The sequence below is a fragment of the Equus asinus genome, chromosome 6 (genome assembly GCF_041296235.1).
Source record: "Equus asinus isolate D_3611 breed Donkey chromosome 6, EquAss-T2T_v2, whole genome shotgun sequence".
Lineage (NCBI taxonomy): Eukaryota > Metazoa > Chordata > Mammalia > Perissodactyla > Equidae > Equus > Equus asinus.
In genome coordinates, this window is record NC_091795.1 from 14,526,969 (window position 1) to 14,545,899 (window position 18,931).

The 18,931-nt window shown below is 38.7% G+C and overlaps 1 protein-coding gene across 8 annotated transcripts in view; it reads left to right on the forward strand.

Annotated features, from left to right (window-relative positions):
* The window catches only part of AFF3 (ALF transcription elongation factor 3), a 573,094-nt gene that overhangs the window by 361,599 nt on the left and 192,564 nt on the right, over positions 1–18,931 (forward strand). For all 8 annotated transcript variants that reach the window (XM_070511624.1, XM_070511625.1, XM_070511626.1 and 5 more), the window contains one exon: positions 14,437–14,517. In XM_070511624.1, the coding sequence (XP_070367725.1) occupies positions 14,437–14,517 (81 nt within the window). The remainder of the gene's footprint in view (positions 1–14,436; positions 14,518–18,931) is intronic.

The following is an 18,931-nucleotide window of genomic DNA, read 5'->3' on the forward strand; positions in this document are numbered from 1 at the left end:
TTTAAACACTATATGAAAAATATATATTTTGATGTCAAAGTGGGCAAGAATATGTGCCCTAAAAAGGAGAGCTAGGGACTGCTCCATTATGCCCTGCAGGTCACGAGTAGAATAGTGACACTGAGACGATAGAGACCCCTTCGACTTAGGGCAAGGAGCCACATCTCCTAAGGAATTTGAGGAATAGGAAAAGAATATGTCCAATAAATATGCTGTGCTAATAATTAGAGAGATAATTAAAGTGACAGTTCAAGCATGTTTTTCCTATAAAATTGGCAATGAGGTAAAAGTGTTTTTTTATCGAGGTATAATGGACAAATAAAATCGTAGTGTATTTAAAGTGCACGACATGATGATTTGATATACATATACATTGTTAGAGGATTCCCACTATCAAGTTAATTAGCACATCCATCACCTCGTATATTTACCTTTTTTTTTGGTGAGAACACTTAAGTTCTACTCTCTTAGCAAATTTCAGTTATACAATACAGTATTTACAATACTTTATTATCAACTATACATAGATCCTCAGACTTTATTTATCTTATAACTTGAAAATTTGTACACTTTTACCAATCTCTCCCTATTCCCCCACTCCCCACCCCGAGGCAACCACCATTCTACTCTCTGTTTCTCCACATACAGCAATGCCATACACTGTTTGTCTTTCTTAGTCTGGCATATTTCACTTAGCATAATGCCCTCAAAGTCCATCCATGTTGTCATAAATGGCAGGATTTTCTTCTTTTTGAAGGCTGAATAATATTTCATTGTGTGTGTATATATCTCTCACATTTTCTTTTTCCATTCTTCCCTCAGTGAACACTTAAGTTGTTTCCATGTCTTGGCTTTTGTCAATAATGCTGCTATGAATGTGGGAGTACAGATATCTCTTTGAGACAATGATTTCATTTCCTTTGGGTATGTACCCAGAAGTGGAATTGCTGGATCCAATGTAGTTCTATTTTTAATTTCTTGAGGAACCTCCATACTCCTTTCCATAGTGGCTGTGCTGGTTTACATTCCCAACAGTGCACAAGGGTTCCCTTTTCTCAACACCCTTGCCAGCGCTTGTCATCTCTTGTCTTTTTGATAATAGACATCCTAACAGGTGTGAGGTGATATCTCATTGTGGTTTTGATTTGCATTTCCCTGATGATTAGTGATGTTGAACATCTCTTTGTGTACCTGTTGGCCATTTGTATATCTTCTTTGGAAAAAAGTCTAGTCAGGTGCTTTGCCCATTTTTTAGGGTTATTTGGTTGATTTTTTGCTATTGAGTTGTATAAGATCCTTATATATTTTGGACGTTAACCCCTTACATGTGGTTTGCAAATCTCCTATTCCGTAGGTTTCCTTTTCATTTTGTTGATGTTTCCTTTGATGTGCAGAAGCTTTTTATTCTCACTTCTTTATTTTTGCTTTTGTTGCCTTTGCTTTTGGTGTCAAATCCAAAAAATCAGTACCAAGACCGAAATCCAGGAGCTTACTCCCTATATATTCTTCTAGAAGTCTTACAGGATCAAGTCTTAGATTCAACTCTTTAATCCATTTTGATTTGATTTTTATGTATGGGATAAGATAGGAGACCAGTTTCATTCATTTGCATGTGGATATTCAGTTTTCCTAACACCACTTATTGAAGAAACTATTCTTTTCTCATTGTATATTCTTGGTTCCTTCGTAGAAAATTAGTTGACCATATATTCGTGGGTTTATTTCTAGGCCCTTTATTCTGTTCCATTGATCTATGTGTCTGTTTTTTTTTGCTAGTACCATACCGTTTTGATTACTGTAACGTTGTAATATAGTTTGGAATCAGGAAATGTGATGCTCCAGCTTTATTCTTTCTCAGGATTGCTTTGGCATTCAGTGTTGTGTATAGTTCCATACAAATTTTAGGATTGTTTTTCTATTTGTGTGAAAAATGCCATAGGAATTTTGATAGGGATTATATTGAATCTATAGACAGCTTTGGGTAGTATGGACATTTTAACAATGTTAATTTTTCCAATCCATGAACACAGGAAATCTTCCCTTTTATTTGTGTCTTCTTTAATTTCTTTCATCAATGTTTTAAAGCTTTCATAATACAGATCTTTTACTTCCTTGGTTAAATTTATTTGGAGTATTTTAATCTTTTGATGCCAATGAAAATGGGATATTTTCTTAATTTCCCTTTCTAATAGTTAATTATTAGTGTATGGAAATGCAACTGATTTTTGTAATTGATTCTGTGTCCTTCAACTTTACTGAATTCATTGATTAGTTCTAACAGATTTTTGTCTTTGAAGTTTTCTATATATATCATGTCATCTGTTTGCATGACATGATATACCCCGGGGGTAGTCTATAGGCACAAAGGCAAAGCGTCTAAACTCTTCGGAACCCAAAACCAGCTTTTGGAAAGAGGATGCTGACTAGTAATTGTCCCATTTGAGAACAATACCAGACACTGAGATAGCATCCCCCTTCCGCTTGTGCTTAGGGTGCTTAGTGGCAAAGGGAGTTAGGGAAGCAAATTGTTGTTTAATAAGCACGCTTTCATTATGCCTTTTATTTGACTATGAATAATTAACCAGTTAAATATTAAATAATTAACTGAGTGAAATAGATTAAAAAACAAACTCATAAATGCCTTCTCCTTTGTGCATCCCCTCCCTTCACAAGGTCCAAGCCAAGAGCTGCCAACACTGATTATAAAGGTAGTAAGGTAGCAATAATTACCTTCTGTGGAGCACCTACCCTATGCCAGACACTGCATTGGGTTCTTCGTGTATTTATCACTTACCATTTCAGTAATCCTGTAAGATAGGGTTTTTAGCACAAATTTACAGATGAAAACACCAATACTCAGAAAAGTAAACTTGCACAAGGTCATTCTGCTGATTCACAGCAGGGCCAGTATTAAACAAGGTTTCTCAGATGCCAATTCCAAGCCTGTTCTGTTCTGCCTTTCTGTAACTGAAATGTGGGTTTTGTTGAATGCACACTTCCAGATTATCTGTCAGTGGAAAGGGGTTCGGAAGCATGTGAAGTGGAAAACATGGCCAAGAATGTCATTATCTCCCTCCTGTCCTTCTAGCCTCCACAGCTTTCCTCTCTGTCCCACCTAATACCATCTTTACCCTTAGATGCCTCTGGATGAGCAGTTTGATTATTGTAAACCACAGCTAGTTCAAAGATTAATTATGATCTGGATGTCTTTACGAGGGCTACTTTCTGGGTGTTTGTGTACCTACCACTAGCAGGTGTTATGTAGATCAGAAATACGGTGACAGTGGCATCATTAATAACACGACCTTTCTCACAGGCTGGTCAGAAATTTGGCTCACTTCTCATAAACCTAGACTTAATATGATTTGTTCTCAGAAATGACACAGGAAAGTACCAGCCCCTGATTCAGAATTTGGGAAATCCTCTTATGCCCCCCAAATGCTTTGTTCTTTTTTTAAATTAGAACAGTGAGTGTTTCTCTTGAGAAGCACCAGGTCGGTAAGAGTGCAGGGACCTGGCAGGTGTCTGTGTGGTGCGGCAGGCGCTCGGGGTGAAGTCGTCACCAGAGTCAGTAAGTTCCTGCAGCTGCTCACCCAACTGCAAATCGTCTTCTTTAAATTCTGAGAACCCATGGCAGGTTTTATGACTTTTAGCATTTTAACGCAATGTGCAGTTCTGGAAACGATCCCCGAATTAAAGGATGGGAATTATAGTATGCTTTAAACACAGAAATAAAGTGAACATTGGAAGCCAGGTGAATCTAAAAATGAATTTTAGGAATGTATGGTTTTTATTCTTCCTAAAGGTCCCAAGTAAATAGATAGCACAGGGAATGCACTTAACACAGAAGGACAAGTGGCTAAGACGGGTCACATCCATCTCCCAGCCCCAGAGGAAAACTGGAAAAGGGCAAAATTGCATCTAGAGCAAGAAATCTTCAAAAAGTCCAGAATGAAGGGATCCAGCAGGAAATAACTTTTTTAAGGGTGGCAGTTGTATCTTGACTTCAGTCAATGCTCTTATCCTTTCCATGGAGAGTCCAGGAACAGCTGAAGTCAGAGAAGTGGGAAGCGGGTCTCCAGTGCATGGGACTGATTTCCTTACTGTGAATAACACTCTTTACGATGTGAAGGAAATAATAAAAGGCCGGACGCTGTGTGGCCTCAGCTTTTTGAGAACTGGAAATCTTAGGGACCAAAGAGCAAGTGTGTTGCACAGGTCCAAGGCGCCCTCAGTTTCCAGTCCTACGTTCATATTTGTCAGCCCCAGAGCTTGCCTTCTTGCCTTTAGTCCATGGGATCATATTGTTATCTAATGCCTGTGCTCTCCTTGTCTTTCTCAGTCTGTGAAACCCGAATTGAAAGCTACTTCTCGAATTGATTCCATTAATCTTTACCTGCGTGGTGCACCCTCTGTTTTATTCATTGGGGATTAACCTCATTGAGAGCAGGGGATGGCGATAAGTTAAAAAGCTCTGGCATTGCAATGAATTAGATTAGTCGGTGTTCCAGTCTGAGATTCCCCCATCCAGGGGGTATGTATGAGACCAGGAAATACATACACAGCTCCTGGGAACCCCTGTCTTAGACCGATTTTACTTCAAATTGGTCATATTCCTGGGTTTTCAGTTTAAAGAAACAAGATTTCACTGTGATTTTTGATAACCCTGTTATTACACTTTTATTGGTTATTTGCTTATTTTTAATTTTGGCAGCCTAAGCTATACTATGAAAAATATATTTTTAAAAATCTTAGTAGGGGATCTACTTTTATTTTTTCAGCAGCTAATGTTTTTCCAAAAGCTTCCCATGAGTAGTGTTTCCATCCAAATAATGATTGTTATTATCATGGACATGAATGCACTAGATTAACTATTATTTTTCAAACTATAGGTCCTGCTATAGTAACAGAATGAGGTTGTTCTTGGGTTTTTATTGATTTAGGGGCCAACTTAGACCTCCTTGTTGTGAGCCAAAATCTGCTCAGCCTTCAAGTCTGACCCTGGAGTCTGTGTCTGAAGTCCAAGGATGGATTGACAATTAGAATGTCCTCTCTGGTCCTGTTAGGGAAGGAATAGTGTGCTTCTCCCCCTTATCTCACTCGAGGGCTGGTGCTCTGCCTCCAGGAACAGACCTGCAGGAGTATTTTCCCTTTCACCAGATACAGGGCTCCTGTTAGCTACTGGCGTTTAAAGGATATACAGTGTAATAAAAATTACCATGTTCTGTTGTCGGTGGCATTTATCTGATAAGAGTGTCATAACATGAATAATATGTGTGAAAGAACTGGAAAGCTAAGTGATTATTCTGATATGGAAACTGAAAACAAAATAATGCTTTGATCTGCAGCAGCTACTGCCACACGTAAAAATCGACTTTGGCATTTTACATTTTTATTCCTAAGTGACAGAATTAACCCAGTGTTTTATTTTGAAAAGAGTAAGTTTCTGAGCACAAAGAATGCTGGAGTTCACTGTGGTCATTTGCCAGGCCTGTGGAGACAGACACCCCTTTCCAGCAGACATCTGAGTTGGCAGCAGATGTCGAGACATTGCTGAAAGAGAAAGAAGTAATTGAATCCCTCTTGATCCTGGCAACAGCCGTGTGTGTTTGGTAGGACAGTATTATTGATTGTTGCCGTCATTTTACAGGCAAATAAAGAGACTCTCAGAGAGATTAAATGAATTCCTATTATTTTATCCACTGTGCTAGACCTTTGGGGAGTACAAGAGAGTTATTACTCGTGATCCCTTCCCTCAAAGAGGTTATAATCTAGTAGGAGTTACAAAGTTTATACTCTGAGAGTGGCAAAATGTAAAAGGAAAAATCTCAGCCCCAAGCGGCGTGTAAATGGTGAATAAGTGACCCGAATCGTGTGTAATGGAGAGTGGAATGTATAGCCCTCGCTGAGGATAGCATGGTCAGTGACCTTCATAGAGAGGCCGGGATGAGAAAGAATGAAGAGGTAAATGAAGTTGGAATAACATGAAAGGAAAAGCAAAAAATGTCAGGACAAGAAAACCTAGGGCGGGACAGGAAGCAAACCCACCTGGCATGGGAGAGGACTATGTAGAAAGGTAACAGGCAGTAACATGTGGCGTTCCTCGATGGCACCATATGACAGGGTGTCTTGAATGCTTGGACCAGGGTCACTGGAAGCTTTTGAGCAAGTGCATCATAGTTACTATTTCAGATAAAACACTTCTGCGACAGTGACCAAGATAGATTGCAGTGGGGAGACAGCAGACGGGGGAGAAACCAGGGCAGTGTTTCTCTACTTGCTGATTTTAATAGGAAAGTTAAAATATTCTTTAAAATTTTTCTAGTTTAATCTGTTTGCAAACTAAATATGCTTTGCAGATCTTCGTAACTGTACATTTGGAACCCTAAAATTAGATTTCAGGCCAAAATTCAATTTTTGTTTCTTCTCTCCTTTAATAACAAATAGCTGTGCTGCTTAGTGAATGGATGCCCTGAGCCTCTGACCATTTGTCCTAAGACAGGCTGATGCAGGTAATGTCAGAGTAAGTGGGTAGCTACACAGAGGAAGAGAAGGGTTGTGGAAAATGAGCACGTGAAAGTCTACTCACTTTGAAGCTATGGATTCTTGGGATTCATGGTCAATCTTGCTGTACCATAGACTTGAAAATGGAAACTGGCCCACATAACCCAAGGCCTTCTGAAAATTGCTATGGAGATAGAGAAAAGGTTGGACATTAATGAAATGCAGTATTCTGTACCCTTATCATTTAACCATCTGTTCTCTCATTTAGGAGAAAAGTGAGTATATTTGCTATACAGAGACTTGGCATTTTAAGCATATCTAAGAAATAAGAAGTCACCGTGAAGTATGTCCTATGGGTAACTAGACATCTGCTCAGGGAAATGGGACTAGTGAGGCTGTGTTAAGACAGATATGTTGCTTCTTAATCCCGTCAGTTGGACTATCTAAAAGGCTAAGGAACCTAAGCTCAAAACTGAGGACCCCTCCGTCCTGGGGAATAGGGCGGGAGCTCATTCCTAAGTGACGGGAAAATCAAAAAGGAGGGAAGGCAGACAGATCAAAGAAGTGGCAGGGGACTTTATAAGATGAGAAGGCAGCTACACAGACTTTCAAGTAATTGCCTTTAAACATTATATTTCTCTTACCTGTGGTCCTTACTGCCTTATCTGTGGTCCAAGAAGTGGTTAAAGGACAGCCACATGGGAGAAATAGGAGCAAAGCAGTGATGAAGGATGGTTGAGGCCAGGGATGTCAAAAGCATGGGCGGGGGTGGGGAACAGTGGATTCAGTACTTGGGATTAATGGCCTTGCAATGAAATAGCATTCTTTCTCTATGAGAAAAATAATGTCAGGCAAACTAAGTAAAATTTTAGAAGGAATGAAAATTTTTACTTTTGCTTACATTTTAAATCACTACCAGAAATAAGGTACAAATTAAACACTTTTTTATCAAATCTTATTATCTCACTGACTGGTATTATTATAGATCTGTTCCCATGAGAAAACTTAGGAACATTTTCTCCAATCTAAAGTACAAATCATACTTAGTAATCATAATAATCTCTTTAAATAACTTTCTGTTTTAGTAATACATAGTTTGTATTAATAATTACTAGCTTAATTACAGATTACATTTGCACAATACTTTATTCTTTTATAAAAACACTTTCTCATATATTCTGCCTGCAGACTCCCAATATCTAAAGCTCAGAGAGAAATTATATTTCTCATTTTAGAGACAAGAATTCTGAAACTCAGCTCGATATTAATCAGTGCTGTCTTTTATTGAATGATTAAACATCAGGGAACCATGCTACGCCCTTTATATGTATTATCTTATTTAATCCTCATGACTAAACCATGAGATAGTTCATATCTCCATTTCCTCTGGTTCTAAGATACCACAACTGAGATATGATTGATTCCAAAGTCTACAGCTTGAAATCACTATAATTTACTGAAGATGTGACTGACCTAAGTTCACTGAGCTACTAAGTGACAATAGTCAATTGGCCCTTAATTTTCCCATGCATCCCTAATGGAAAATTTTAATATGATAGATAATCAATCTTAAAAAGTCACTGAACATTCACTAAAAACAAATATATTTAGTACAGATAAATAATTCTTATGTTCTTGGAAATTCTACTATATTTGAATGTTTTAAGCAACCGTATTGTCTTTACTGTTCCTTTGTATATTTAGCAAGTCTCAGATGGCAAAACCACATGGAAATACTCAGATTGAAGTAATGTTAGTGAGCAATTTCGCATTGAAATATGGGCATTTAGTTAATTCAACAAGTTAATTTCACCACTTAGTATATAAGGTGCTTCAGTCCACAGAAAGGTGAGTAGACACTATCCCTCTCTGAAGAAATTTTCAGTTCTTCTTTAGAGGACTATCTTTAATAAATCTGAATATTCTTTAAAGAGATTATTAGAATTCCTTAGTATGATTTTTATTCTACATTGGGGAAGGGTATCAGAAGAGGGAGAAATGGGCGAGTGCCGATTGAGGTGTATATTCATAAAACTATAGCACAAAAAAGAATCTAAGCGTTACTATGAGAGAGAGAAAAAGTGCGTGCTTTGGAGAAGCATGAGAAGGGAACTCTCATGTCATATTGAAACAGAAGGAGAATCAGCAAAGGCCCAAGATATAGCTGATGTTTAAGAGGAGCCTTAATGGATGGCTAGAAATCCAAAAAGCATATGGGAGTGGGGCGTTCACATACAAGGGGTACAGTGTAAGTAAAAGCAGAGACTGTAGTTTTTCTTATACATAGTGCGTGTGTAGATTAATAAAAAGGCACAAGGCTGAAAACTGGGACCTTGTTGTGGAAGGTCTTGGATACTAGGGTGAGGTCTTTGAGGGCAGATGCAGTAGAGTGAAAACAAACGCTGGACTGGGAGTAGGAGATTTTCAGTGGTGGCATGGGTGATCTGAGTGACTTGGGCAAATCGTTTAATCTCTTTGAGCTTTAACTTCCTCCCCTGCAATATGGAGATGTAGTAATTACTTTAAAGGTTGGTTGTAACTGAGAAAACTTGTGTGGAAGTCCTCTGAAAACTGTAAAGCTCAACAGGAGGCATCATTGTCGTCATTGTTATTGTCGCGCATGTGATGGTCTATGAAGATTTTGGAGCAGTGAAGCTTTTCGGTTGAAGCTACACTTTAGGAAAATCAAGTTGGCAGGAGTGTGGAGGATGGATTGATAATACCAGAAGAAAGAGAAGCAATCAGGAAACTATTAAAGTAATTCAGGTTAAAAATAATGAAGGTGTGGCAAGGATGGTAGTTCCAGTAACAGGAAAGAAGGGTAGAGACAATGCAGAGATACTGTTCAATTTGACATTCACTCAAAAATGTTCTGAGCATCCACTCTGTTCCAGGCTCTGCCTTCGGGTCTGGAGCCAACAGACAAATTATGCGAAGTCAGCCCTTCAGGGGCTCATCACAGGCTAAGGGAGGCATCGATATGTAAACAATAACTGTAACAGAGGGGACAAGTGTTCTAATAGAGATCAGTATAGGGAAAATGTGGCACAAAGGAAGGTCAAATCAACAGTGACTTGGTTTGGCCAAAAAAGGCTTTGTAGAAAAGGAGGAAATGGAACTGGATTTTGACAGTCAACATCCCAGCAAACAAGAAGAGATTGGGGGAGGCTACTAGCACATGCAGAGCATGGTGTATTTGGGAGATCTTGGCTTAGGATGGCCGTGAGGCTCCAGTTAGGTCTGGGCGAGAACACGGAAGCTATCGTGTCCACCAAGAGGCAGCCCAGGATATGGCAAATCCAACTGCTGGGTGAAATTTAGGAAATCACTTAGCCTCTTAGTGACTTGGTTTCCTCATCTATAAAATGAGGAAATAATGAGTCTTACCTTTTAGAATTGTTATGAAAATTGTGTTAAATAAATCATATAAAGCATTTACAATAATGTATGACATATTTTAAGTGCCTAATAAATGTGAGTTACTATTATTATTGTGAGGGATGGGGGAGGGAAGCAGGGGAGTCTAGAATGATTCCAAGTATTCTGACTCGAAAGGTTAATAGATGTTGGTGCCAATGACCAGGATATAAAATACAAAGAGAAGAAAAGGTTTTGTGGGGAGTAGAGTTCAGTTTTAAACATGATGAGTTTGAATTGACTGTAGAACACCCAGGTTGAGAGGTTCAACAGACACCTAGAGTGAGAAGTTAAGAGCTGGGTATACATTTGGACATCATCAGCATACTAGGTGGTTTTTAAGGCCACGGTAATAGACAGGATCACCCAGGGAAGCGAAAGGTAGTGAAGAGAAGGCTAAATACAAAACCTTCAAAGAACAGCAGAAAAAGAAGGTTCAGAAAAAAAGAATGAGGAAAGAAGGCTCAGAGAGTGGAGGTGAGCCAGGAGGATACAGCATCATGGGAGCCTGGGTGGAAGAGAGTTTCAAGAAGAAATGAGCATTCCACAGAATCCAATGGACTTGACAATCAGAAGGACCTTTGTCAGAGCTGGTTCTGTTGAAAACTGGATGATAGGGCATTGGTAATGTGAAGACGAGTAGTGAGTTCACAGGTATCCATTTTAGTATTCTTCGTTATTCTTAAACTATATTGTACACACACTATCTGGACTCTTATGTGTATAGTAAGTCAAAAATACAAACAGTGGGTGAGGATGTCAAAACAGCACATATAGATGCTTCTTTGAGAAAGCGGTTATTAAGTGAAATAGAGAAATAACGAGCAGCTAAAGAAGGGATACAGGATCAGGAAGAGTTTGAGGCTTGAGATGGTTTATAGGTCATGGGAGGAGAAGCCAGTGGAGAAGATGATGTTGAAGTTAAGAGGAGAACAATGAGATATTGATGGAACTAGCTCCCCAAAGACAGAGAAAGAAACAAAATTGAGGGTGAAGTTGGGCGCAGCCTGGGACAGAGTGAAGCACACCTCTTCCATTCAGACCAGAGGGAAAAGGGAGGTTGGGCATGAATACAGACACATTTTTCCCTGGGGAACATTTAAACCTAATAGCCTTTGTTCTTTTAATGACATAGGAGGCAAGGTCACCTGTTGTGAGAGTGAGAACCAAAGTGAGACTGAGAGAGAGTGACAAAATGGGAGAATAACATCTGAGGAGCCTGGAAAAGAGAATAGATTAAGGACAAGTGCAAGGACTGTCCAAGCCACATGAGGCACCCAAACTCAAGGAAGGCAGTGTCCTAACTCTGTATCGCCACCAATGTGCACAGATGCCTTTTCCTAAGCAGCCCATGCATAGGATCAGAGAAGCCAGAATGAAGACTTGGTCCAAAATTGTGTACTTTAGGGGGATTTTTAGTGGACCTAAGAGTGTCTGATTGCCACCGTGTGGGGGGTCTTGGCTAAGCCAACTAAAATATCTGATAGGTAGTTAGTGTTGGATGTTGGATTTCAAGCTCAATTTAGTGTGCAAATTTTTATGTGAGGAGAAATAGGGATCTCTGGCTGGGATCTCCAGTGGGGAGATCCCAAGGGGTGAGCCAGCTCAGACTGGAGTGGGAAGAGCCAGTATTCTAATTTTTCAACACAAAAGTCCAAAGATCAAAGTTAAAATCAAGGTTGTGAAACCAAAAATTTCAGGTGGAAGAGAGATGGGCTTAGAAGAAGAGCAGGTCAAGAAGGTGAAGTGAAATGCTTGAAGTTTCCACAAGTTTATCCTTAAAAGCAATAGAGTAAGGGGTGGTGGGGGTGTCTTCAGAAGGGAGCCATTAGGCTGGTTTAAAGGGATGCGGTAGACGGAGCGAAAGATGCAGCTCATCTTTAATGTGGTGAGGAAGGGAGCTGAGGGTCCAAAACTACATGGCAAAAGCCTCAAAGGAGAATTGGTATTTGAATGAGGACAGCGAACTAAGAGAATATGACATCTGTCTTCTGTGCCATTGTTTGTGAGGTTGGGTGGATGATGGCTGGCATGCTGGATGGGTGGGTGGTTGGGTTGGAGAGAAGGAAGGAAGGAAGAAAGAAACGGACAGATTATAAGCATTGGGTGCATAGCTGGGATTAGAAAGGAAAACTTAATACAGCTACCTTAACTTTCAGTTCAGTAGATACGCAACTGAGCACCTGGTATAGCTAAGGCGTAATCACAGGGCCCAGCCCGTGGTGAGTCTTGAGCAAATGTTTGTGCACAGAGTGAGTGGGTGCTCAGGGCTGGACCCTGCATAAGATACTAAAATTAGAGGGATACAGTATCTAAGGATCCCAGCATAGTGGTCTCTTCAAACTTGTCTGCAATTTCACTCTTGGATAAGCTGTACATTAAACACATTTAACCTGAAAGTGACATTCAAGAGAGAGGGTTGATCTAAGAAGTGTTTTTTGAAAGTACTGTGGTTTATATTTTTGTAGACCTTTTATTTCATTTGTTGTTGAGTAGCTGTAAGACGCTCAGAAATAACACCTCATCTTTGGGGATTTTTTTTGATAGCAGTCAGGCACAAAATGCACATATACAAGACATTCTGATATGCAAATGGAATCATAAAATAATTTATGCAAAGTCAATATTAACATATTGGAGCTTTATGTGCGAGTGTCATGTCTAAATCTGAGTAATTAGTTTGTACTTATCAATTTTAGCCCCAAGCATCATACAGTCTAAACTGTGTGAGCCAAAGAATGATTGCAAAGGAGGCTCCTGAATGGGTGATTATTAGTAGGATGGACTCAGGGACACATCAGATGGTCAACAAAGCAGGAAAGGAACAATCGGTTCACTTGTTTTGTATTTGATAACTAACTTCCTCATATATAAGATTCAAGGCCACTTGCAGTAAAAACACAGGTATGCTAGCCGGTAAGTTAAATCGAAGAGAAAAATCAGAAAGCCTGTAGAGGAAAGAAGGAAAGATGGCTCTATGAGAAAGCCAAGGTGTAGAAAAGAATAGTGTTAGGAAACTGAAGAAAAACTGTCTGTGGATCTTCATAGCTTTCTTAATGGGTTAGCAACAATCTAGGTAAGATCTGACCTGTTCCTAGAAAACGTGGTCCAACTCTGAGAAGGAGGAATGGTAGTTGGACCCATAGATGAAGACAGATACCACTCTGCACACAATCTCGGCAGTGCTGCGTAACAACCTCCTCAAGAGAGACAGCAGGGATAGAGTAAGTACAGGGTAGAATCGGCACATACCTGGGGAGCAGAGGTGGGAGGAGGAAGGGACGTGAAAGGTCTCTAGATCTTCCTTTGCTTTCCGTTGGAGAAACCTTGGTAACAGCAGAATAGAGAAGGGATACACAAGCTCGAATACATATGAGCTTAACCCACCTATGGCACATGTGTCGCAGTGGGCGAGAGATGATACAGGGTCAGTAAATCTGTCCAGGGTGGGTTTGAACACACTCTCTCTCCCTCTGCTCCTTGTGTGGGTCTGCACCAAGGAAAGAGGCACAATACCATCCTCAAGAAACTCTTTCACTGCAAAAGTCTGACAAAATCCCTTTTCAACACCCACCCACCCCACCAACGGAGGTGAGAAAATGTCTTCACTTGAAGAGAGAATTTCTCAACTTTTCTTCAAATGGACGCACTGCTGCTTCTGTGCTTGCTTAGGTTTGGAAGGGGAAGGATATCAAGACGTAGGGTGCGGAGTCTATATGTAAACTCCAAGTCAGTTTCCTGATAATCAGAAGTTGATTCAATGCAATTCCACAGTCATTTAGTGAATGCAAATATCTTCCAGGAGATGGAACTGAGGAGGAATACTGGAAGTGAATACAACAATCCCCCCTCTCTCTCTCACAGCTTAGTGAATTGGATGTCAAAAAGCTATGACAAATTAGTGCGTGTTGAGCTCAAGTTGTGTCCTTAACACTGTGTTATAAAAACGCCACCATTCTCTGTATTTCATACGTGTGATTTGTTTTTTCACTTCCCCATGAATGACATTTTTATGAAGAGCAAAGTGATATGCAGGGCTTATTGGAAACTCATACTAATAGAAGTTTTGAATAAAATAAATAACTCCTCTAATAGTGAGCCCTAAAGTTAAAAGTACTTTGTGCATTTCTTCAGAAACACCCTGTGAATTTTGTGGGAGCAAATCCAAGAGAAGCAGCCCCCTTTGTACGACATTTTCCATAGAACTTTTACGACTGAGTTGTCCCTTTATTCAGGGGCTTAAATGAAGCAAAAATAGGACAGCCTTGTAGATCTTTTTAAGATTTAAAGGGGACATGGGAATAGCCATGGAACCGAGAATTGGTAAAGTTAAGAAATCATAAAAGTAGGTTTGCCATCCTTTAAAAAGAAAAATCCCTTTCATTCCTTCTCATCTCCTGTTCATTTTTTATTCCTTCCATGACGTATTAAGGCATCCCTGTGTAGCTGCTTTATATCCTACTGACTTTAAATACTCTTTGTATTACAATGTTGATTGCTTTTCCCTCCCTTTAGGAGATGACCTGGCTTCCACCACTTTCTGCTATTCAAGCACCTGGCAAAGTGGAACCAAGCAAATTTCCATTTCCAAATAAGGTGAGATCTTGCATCCCTCCGAAAGAATATGCTTTACTCACACAGAGATTTTTAGTGGACAGTGGGTTTTCCCTTGATTATCTTTTCCTCTGTAAATATTCCTGCCAGAGACATATGGATCTAATTTCAACAATTTTTGAGTGTATATTTGTTCATCAAAGGGAGAAAAACAAGCTTGCAGTCTTACTTACCTCCACTTCCATACTTTCTGCAAAATGTGATGCATGTTATAATCATTTGATCCAAAAACATTTGTGAAGTTGAAATATACTCACCTATGCAGAGTTTAGTGTATACCATTTTAGTCCTTTTCCCTGTGCGTTATATACATATTTGTGCACATGTAGTTTTTAAACTCTCAAATGGTATAGTAGTAAAAGCATTTTTTCTAAGAGTTGATTTTTTTCCCAGATACCCATAATACATAAATATCATTAGCAAATATTAACATCACAACTTTCTAAAGTGAATTATTAAAATAATTGTTCATTGTGATTATCACATTCCAATCGAGGAGTCGGTTTTTATTTCCTTGAACAAGGTGTATTTGGAGATCTTTCCAAGTGAATATGTAGAAATTTTCTTTATTCTTCTTAATTGCAGCAAAATATTTCCTAGTATGCTTTTGCTATAATTTATTTAGTCAAGCTCCTTCTGATGGACGTTGAAATTGTTTGTGGTTTGTTATCACAAACATTGTTACAACAAACAGTTTTTGTAAATGCCTCTTTCTGTTCCTGTTATTGAAAGTCTCTAGCGTGGATTCCTAGAACAGGAGCTGTGGTGCTAGAGGAGTCGGAAGCCATATTTACCCTTGACTGTGTTTCAAGAATACTGTTTAATGCATCTAAGCAAACGTTTAATATTATCTGGTTTTTTATCATCATTTCTGTATGATGGGTGAAAATTTGATATCTAATTGTTTTCATTTGCATTTCTCCAATTACTTTTGAGTCTGAGATTGACTATTTTTCCTTTGCAACCTGCCCGTTCATATCCATTGCCGCTTTTTAAAAAATGATTTGAAGGAACTCCTTATATTTTCTTCACTTCTCTATTATATATGGTGTAACTATTTTCTTGTAACTTTAATTTTTCTGTCGGAGAAAAAACGTCTTCCCTCCCCCAACCTTCTAACCATATTCTCTATTTTATGCTAATTCTTTTGTAAATTTGTTTTTAAGTTTTAAAAAATTTTTTGTGGATGGTCTAACATAAGATTCTAGTTTTATTCTTTTCAGCAGTTAGCAAATTATTGTAATACTATTAATGAATTAGGCCATTTTTCTCCCACTGGTTTGAAATATCATTTATGTCAACAGTCGAATTTCTCATTTATATGGGGCTTTGTTTCAGGACTTTCTATCCTGTTTTTTCAGTATGTTTATCTATTTCTTTCCCAGTAACTCTTTGTTTAAATCAAAGGTCAATAAACTTTTTCTGTAAAGGATCAAATAGTAACTAGTTTAGGCTTTGCAGACAATACCTAGATGAATGAATGTGGCTATAGTCAAATAAAATTTTACTTACAGAAACAGGTGGTGGCACAATATATAAAGAACTCATATAACTCACTAATAAAAAGACAACTCATTTTAAGAATGGGCAAAGGATGTAAATAGGCGTTTCTCCAAAGAAGATCTATAGATGGCTAATAAGCATGTGAAAAAACACTATCACTATCATTAACCTTTAGGAAAATGCAAGTCAAAACCACAGTGAGATAATGCTTTACACCTACTTAAAAGGCTAAAATCAAGGACAAACAATAAGTGTTAGCAAGGGTGTGGGAAATTGGAACCCTGATATCAGTTGCTGGTGGGATCATAAAATGGTACAGCCTCCTTGAAAAACATTTCAACACTTCCTCAAAAGGTTAAACATTGTATTATCATATGACCCAGCGATTCCACTCCTAGGAATGTCCCTAAAAGAATTGAAAACATGAGAACTTGTACTCACATGTTCACAGCAGCCTTGTTCATAACAGCCAAAAAGTGGAAACAACAGAAATGTCCATCAACTGATGAATGGATAAACAAAATGTGATATATCCTTACAATGGAATATTATTTAGGCATAAACAGGAATGAAGTGCTGATACATGCTGCAATGTGGATGAACCTTGAAAACATTATGCTAAGTGAAAGTGAAAGAAACCAGTCACAAAAGACCACACATTATATGATTTCATATATTTGAGATGTACAGAGTAGGCAAATATAAAGACAGAAAATAGATTAGTGGTGCTTACAGCTTGTGGGTGGGGAGGTGAGGTTGGGTGATAGCTAAGGGTAAAGGATTTCTTGGTGAGGTGATGACAGTGTTCTAAAATTCATTATGGTTCATCAACTGTGAATATGCTAAGAACCATTAAATTGTTTAAAAAAGCAAAACAGAGGGTGGGCTGTATTTGGCCTGTGGGCTGTGGTTGGCTGACTCCTGGTTTAAATTACTGGTGACTTTTGGCATGTTTGTAGTATATTATCAGGCAAATCCCCTTCTTTGTTATTTTCCAGAAGTCCTGCTGTTGTACGTTTTTCTCTTCCATATCAATTTGAGAATCATCTTGATGACCTGTTGCTCCTTAAAACAATCCTTTTTTTTTTTTTTAATTTTTTTTTCCGGATGTACATCTTATTTCAAATTCTGTATACATTACATCGTGTTCACCACCCGAACACTAATTATAGTGCATCCCCTCACATGTGACCCTAATCACCCCTTTTGCCCTCCTCCCTCCCCTCTTCCCCAATGGTAACCACCAATCCAATCTCCACTGCTATGTGTTTATTTGTCATTGTTTTCATCTTCTACTTATGAGTGAGATCATATGGTATTTGACTTTCTCCCTCTGACTTATTTCACTCAGCATAATACCCTCAAGATCCATCCATGTTGTCACGAATGGCCGGATTTCATCATTTCTTATGGCTGAGTAGTAGTCCATCGTGTATAAATACCACATCTTTATCCATTCGTCCCTTGATGGGCACCTAGGTTGCTTCCATGTCTTGGCTATTGTGTATAATGCTGCAATGAACGTAGGGGTGCAACTATCTTTATGCCGTTGTGTTTTCAAGTTCTTTAGATAAATACCCAGCAGTGGAATAGCTGGATCATATGGTAGATCTATCCTTAATTTTCTGAGGATACTCCAAACTGCTTTCCATAGTGGCTGCACCAGTTTGCACTGCCACCAGCAGTGAACAAGGGTTCCCTTCTCTCCACATCCTCTCCAACATTTGTTGTTTCTTGTCTTGTTAATTATAGCCATTCTGACCAGAGTGAGGTGATACCTCATTGTAGTTTTGATTTGCATTTCCCTGATAGCTAATGATGTTGAGCATCTTTTCATATGCCTGTTGGCCATCTGTATATCTTCTTTGGAGAAATCTCTGTTCAGATCTTTTGCCCATTTTCTAATTGGATTGTTGGTTTTTTTGTTGTTGAGCTGTGTGAGTTCTTTGTATATTTTGGATATTAACCCCTTATCTGATGTATGGTTTGCAAATATCTTCTCCCAATTGTTAGGTTGTCTTTTCGTTTTGTTGATGGTTTCCTGTGCTGTGCAGAAGGTTTTAGTTTGATGTAGTCCCATTTGTTCATTTTTTCTTTTGTTTCCCTTGCCCAGTCAGACATGGGACTTGAAAATATGCTGCTCAGACCAATGTCATAGAGCGTACTTCCTATGTTTTCTTCTAGAAATCTCATGGTTTCGGGTCTTACATTCAAGTCTTTAATCCATTTTGAGTTGATTTTTGTGCATGGTGTAAGGGAATGGTCTACTTTCATTCTTTTGCATGTGGCTGTCCAGTTTTCCCAACACCATTTATTGAAGAGACTCTCCTTTCTCCATCGTATGCTCTTGGCTCGCTTGTCGAATATTAGCTGTCCATAAACGTGTGGGTTTACTTCTGGGCTCTCAATTTTGTTCCATTGATCTGTGTGTCTGTTTTTGTGCCAGTACCATGCTGTTTTGGTTACTATGGCTTTGTAGTATAATTTGAAATCGGGGAGTGTGATACCTCCAGCTTTGTTCTTTTTTCCCAGGAATCCTTTGGCTATTCAGGGTCTTTTGTTGTTCCATATAAATTTTAGGATTCTTTGTTCTATTTCTGTAAAAAATGTTGTTGGAACTTTGATAGGGATTGCGTTGAATCTATAGATTGCTTTGGGAAGTATGGACATTTTAACAATGTTAATTCTTCCAATCCAAGAGCACGGAATATCTTTCCGTTTCTTTGTGTCTTCTTCGATTTCTTTCAACAATGTTTTATAGTTTTCAGTGTACAGGTCTTTCACCTCTTTTGTTAAGTATATTCCTAGGTATTTTATTCTTTTTGTTGCAATTGTAAATGGGATTGTATTCTTAATTTCTCTTTCTGCTACTTTGTTGTTGGTGTATAGAAAC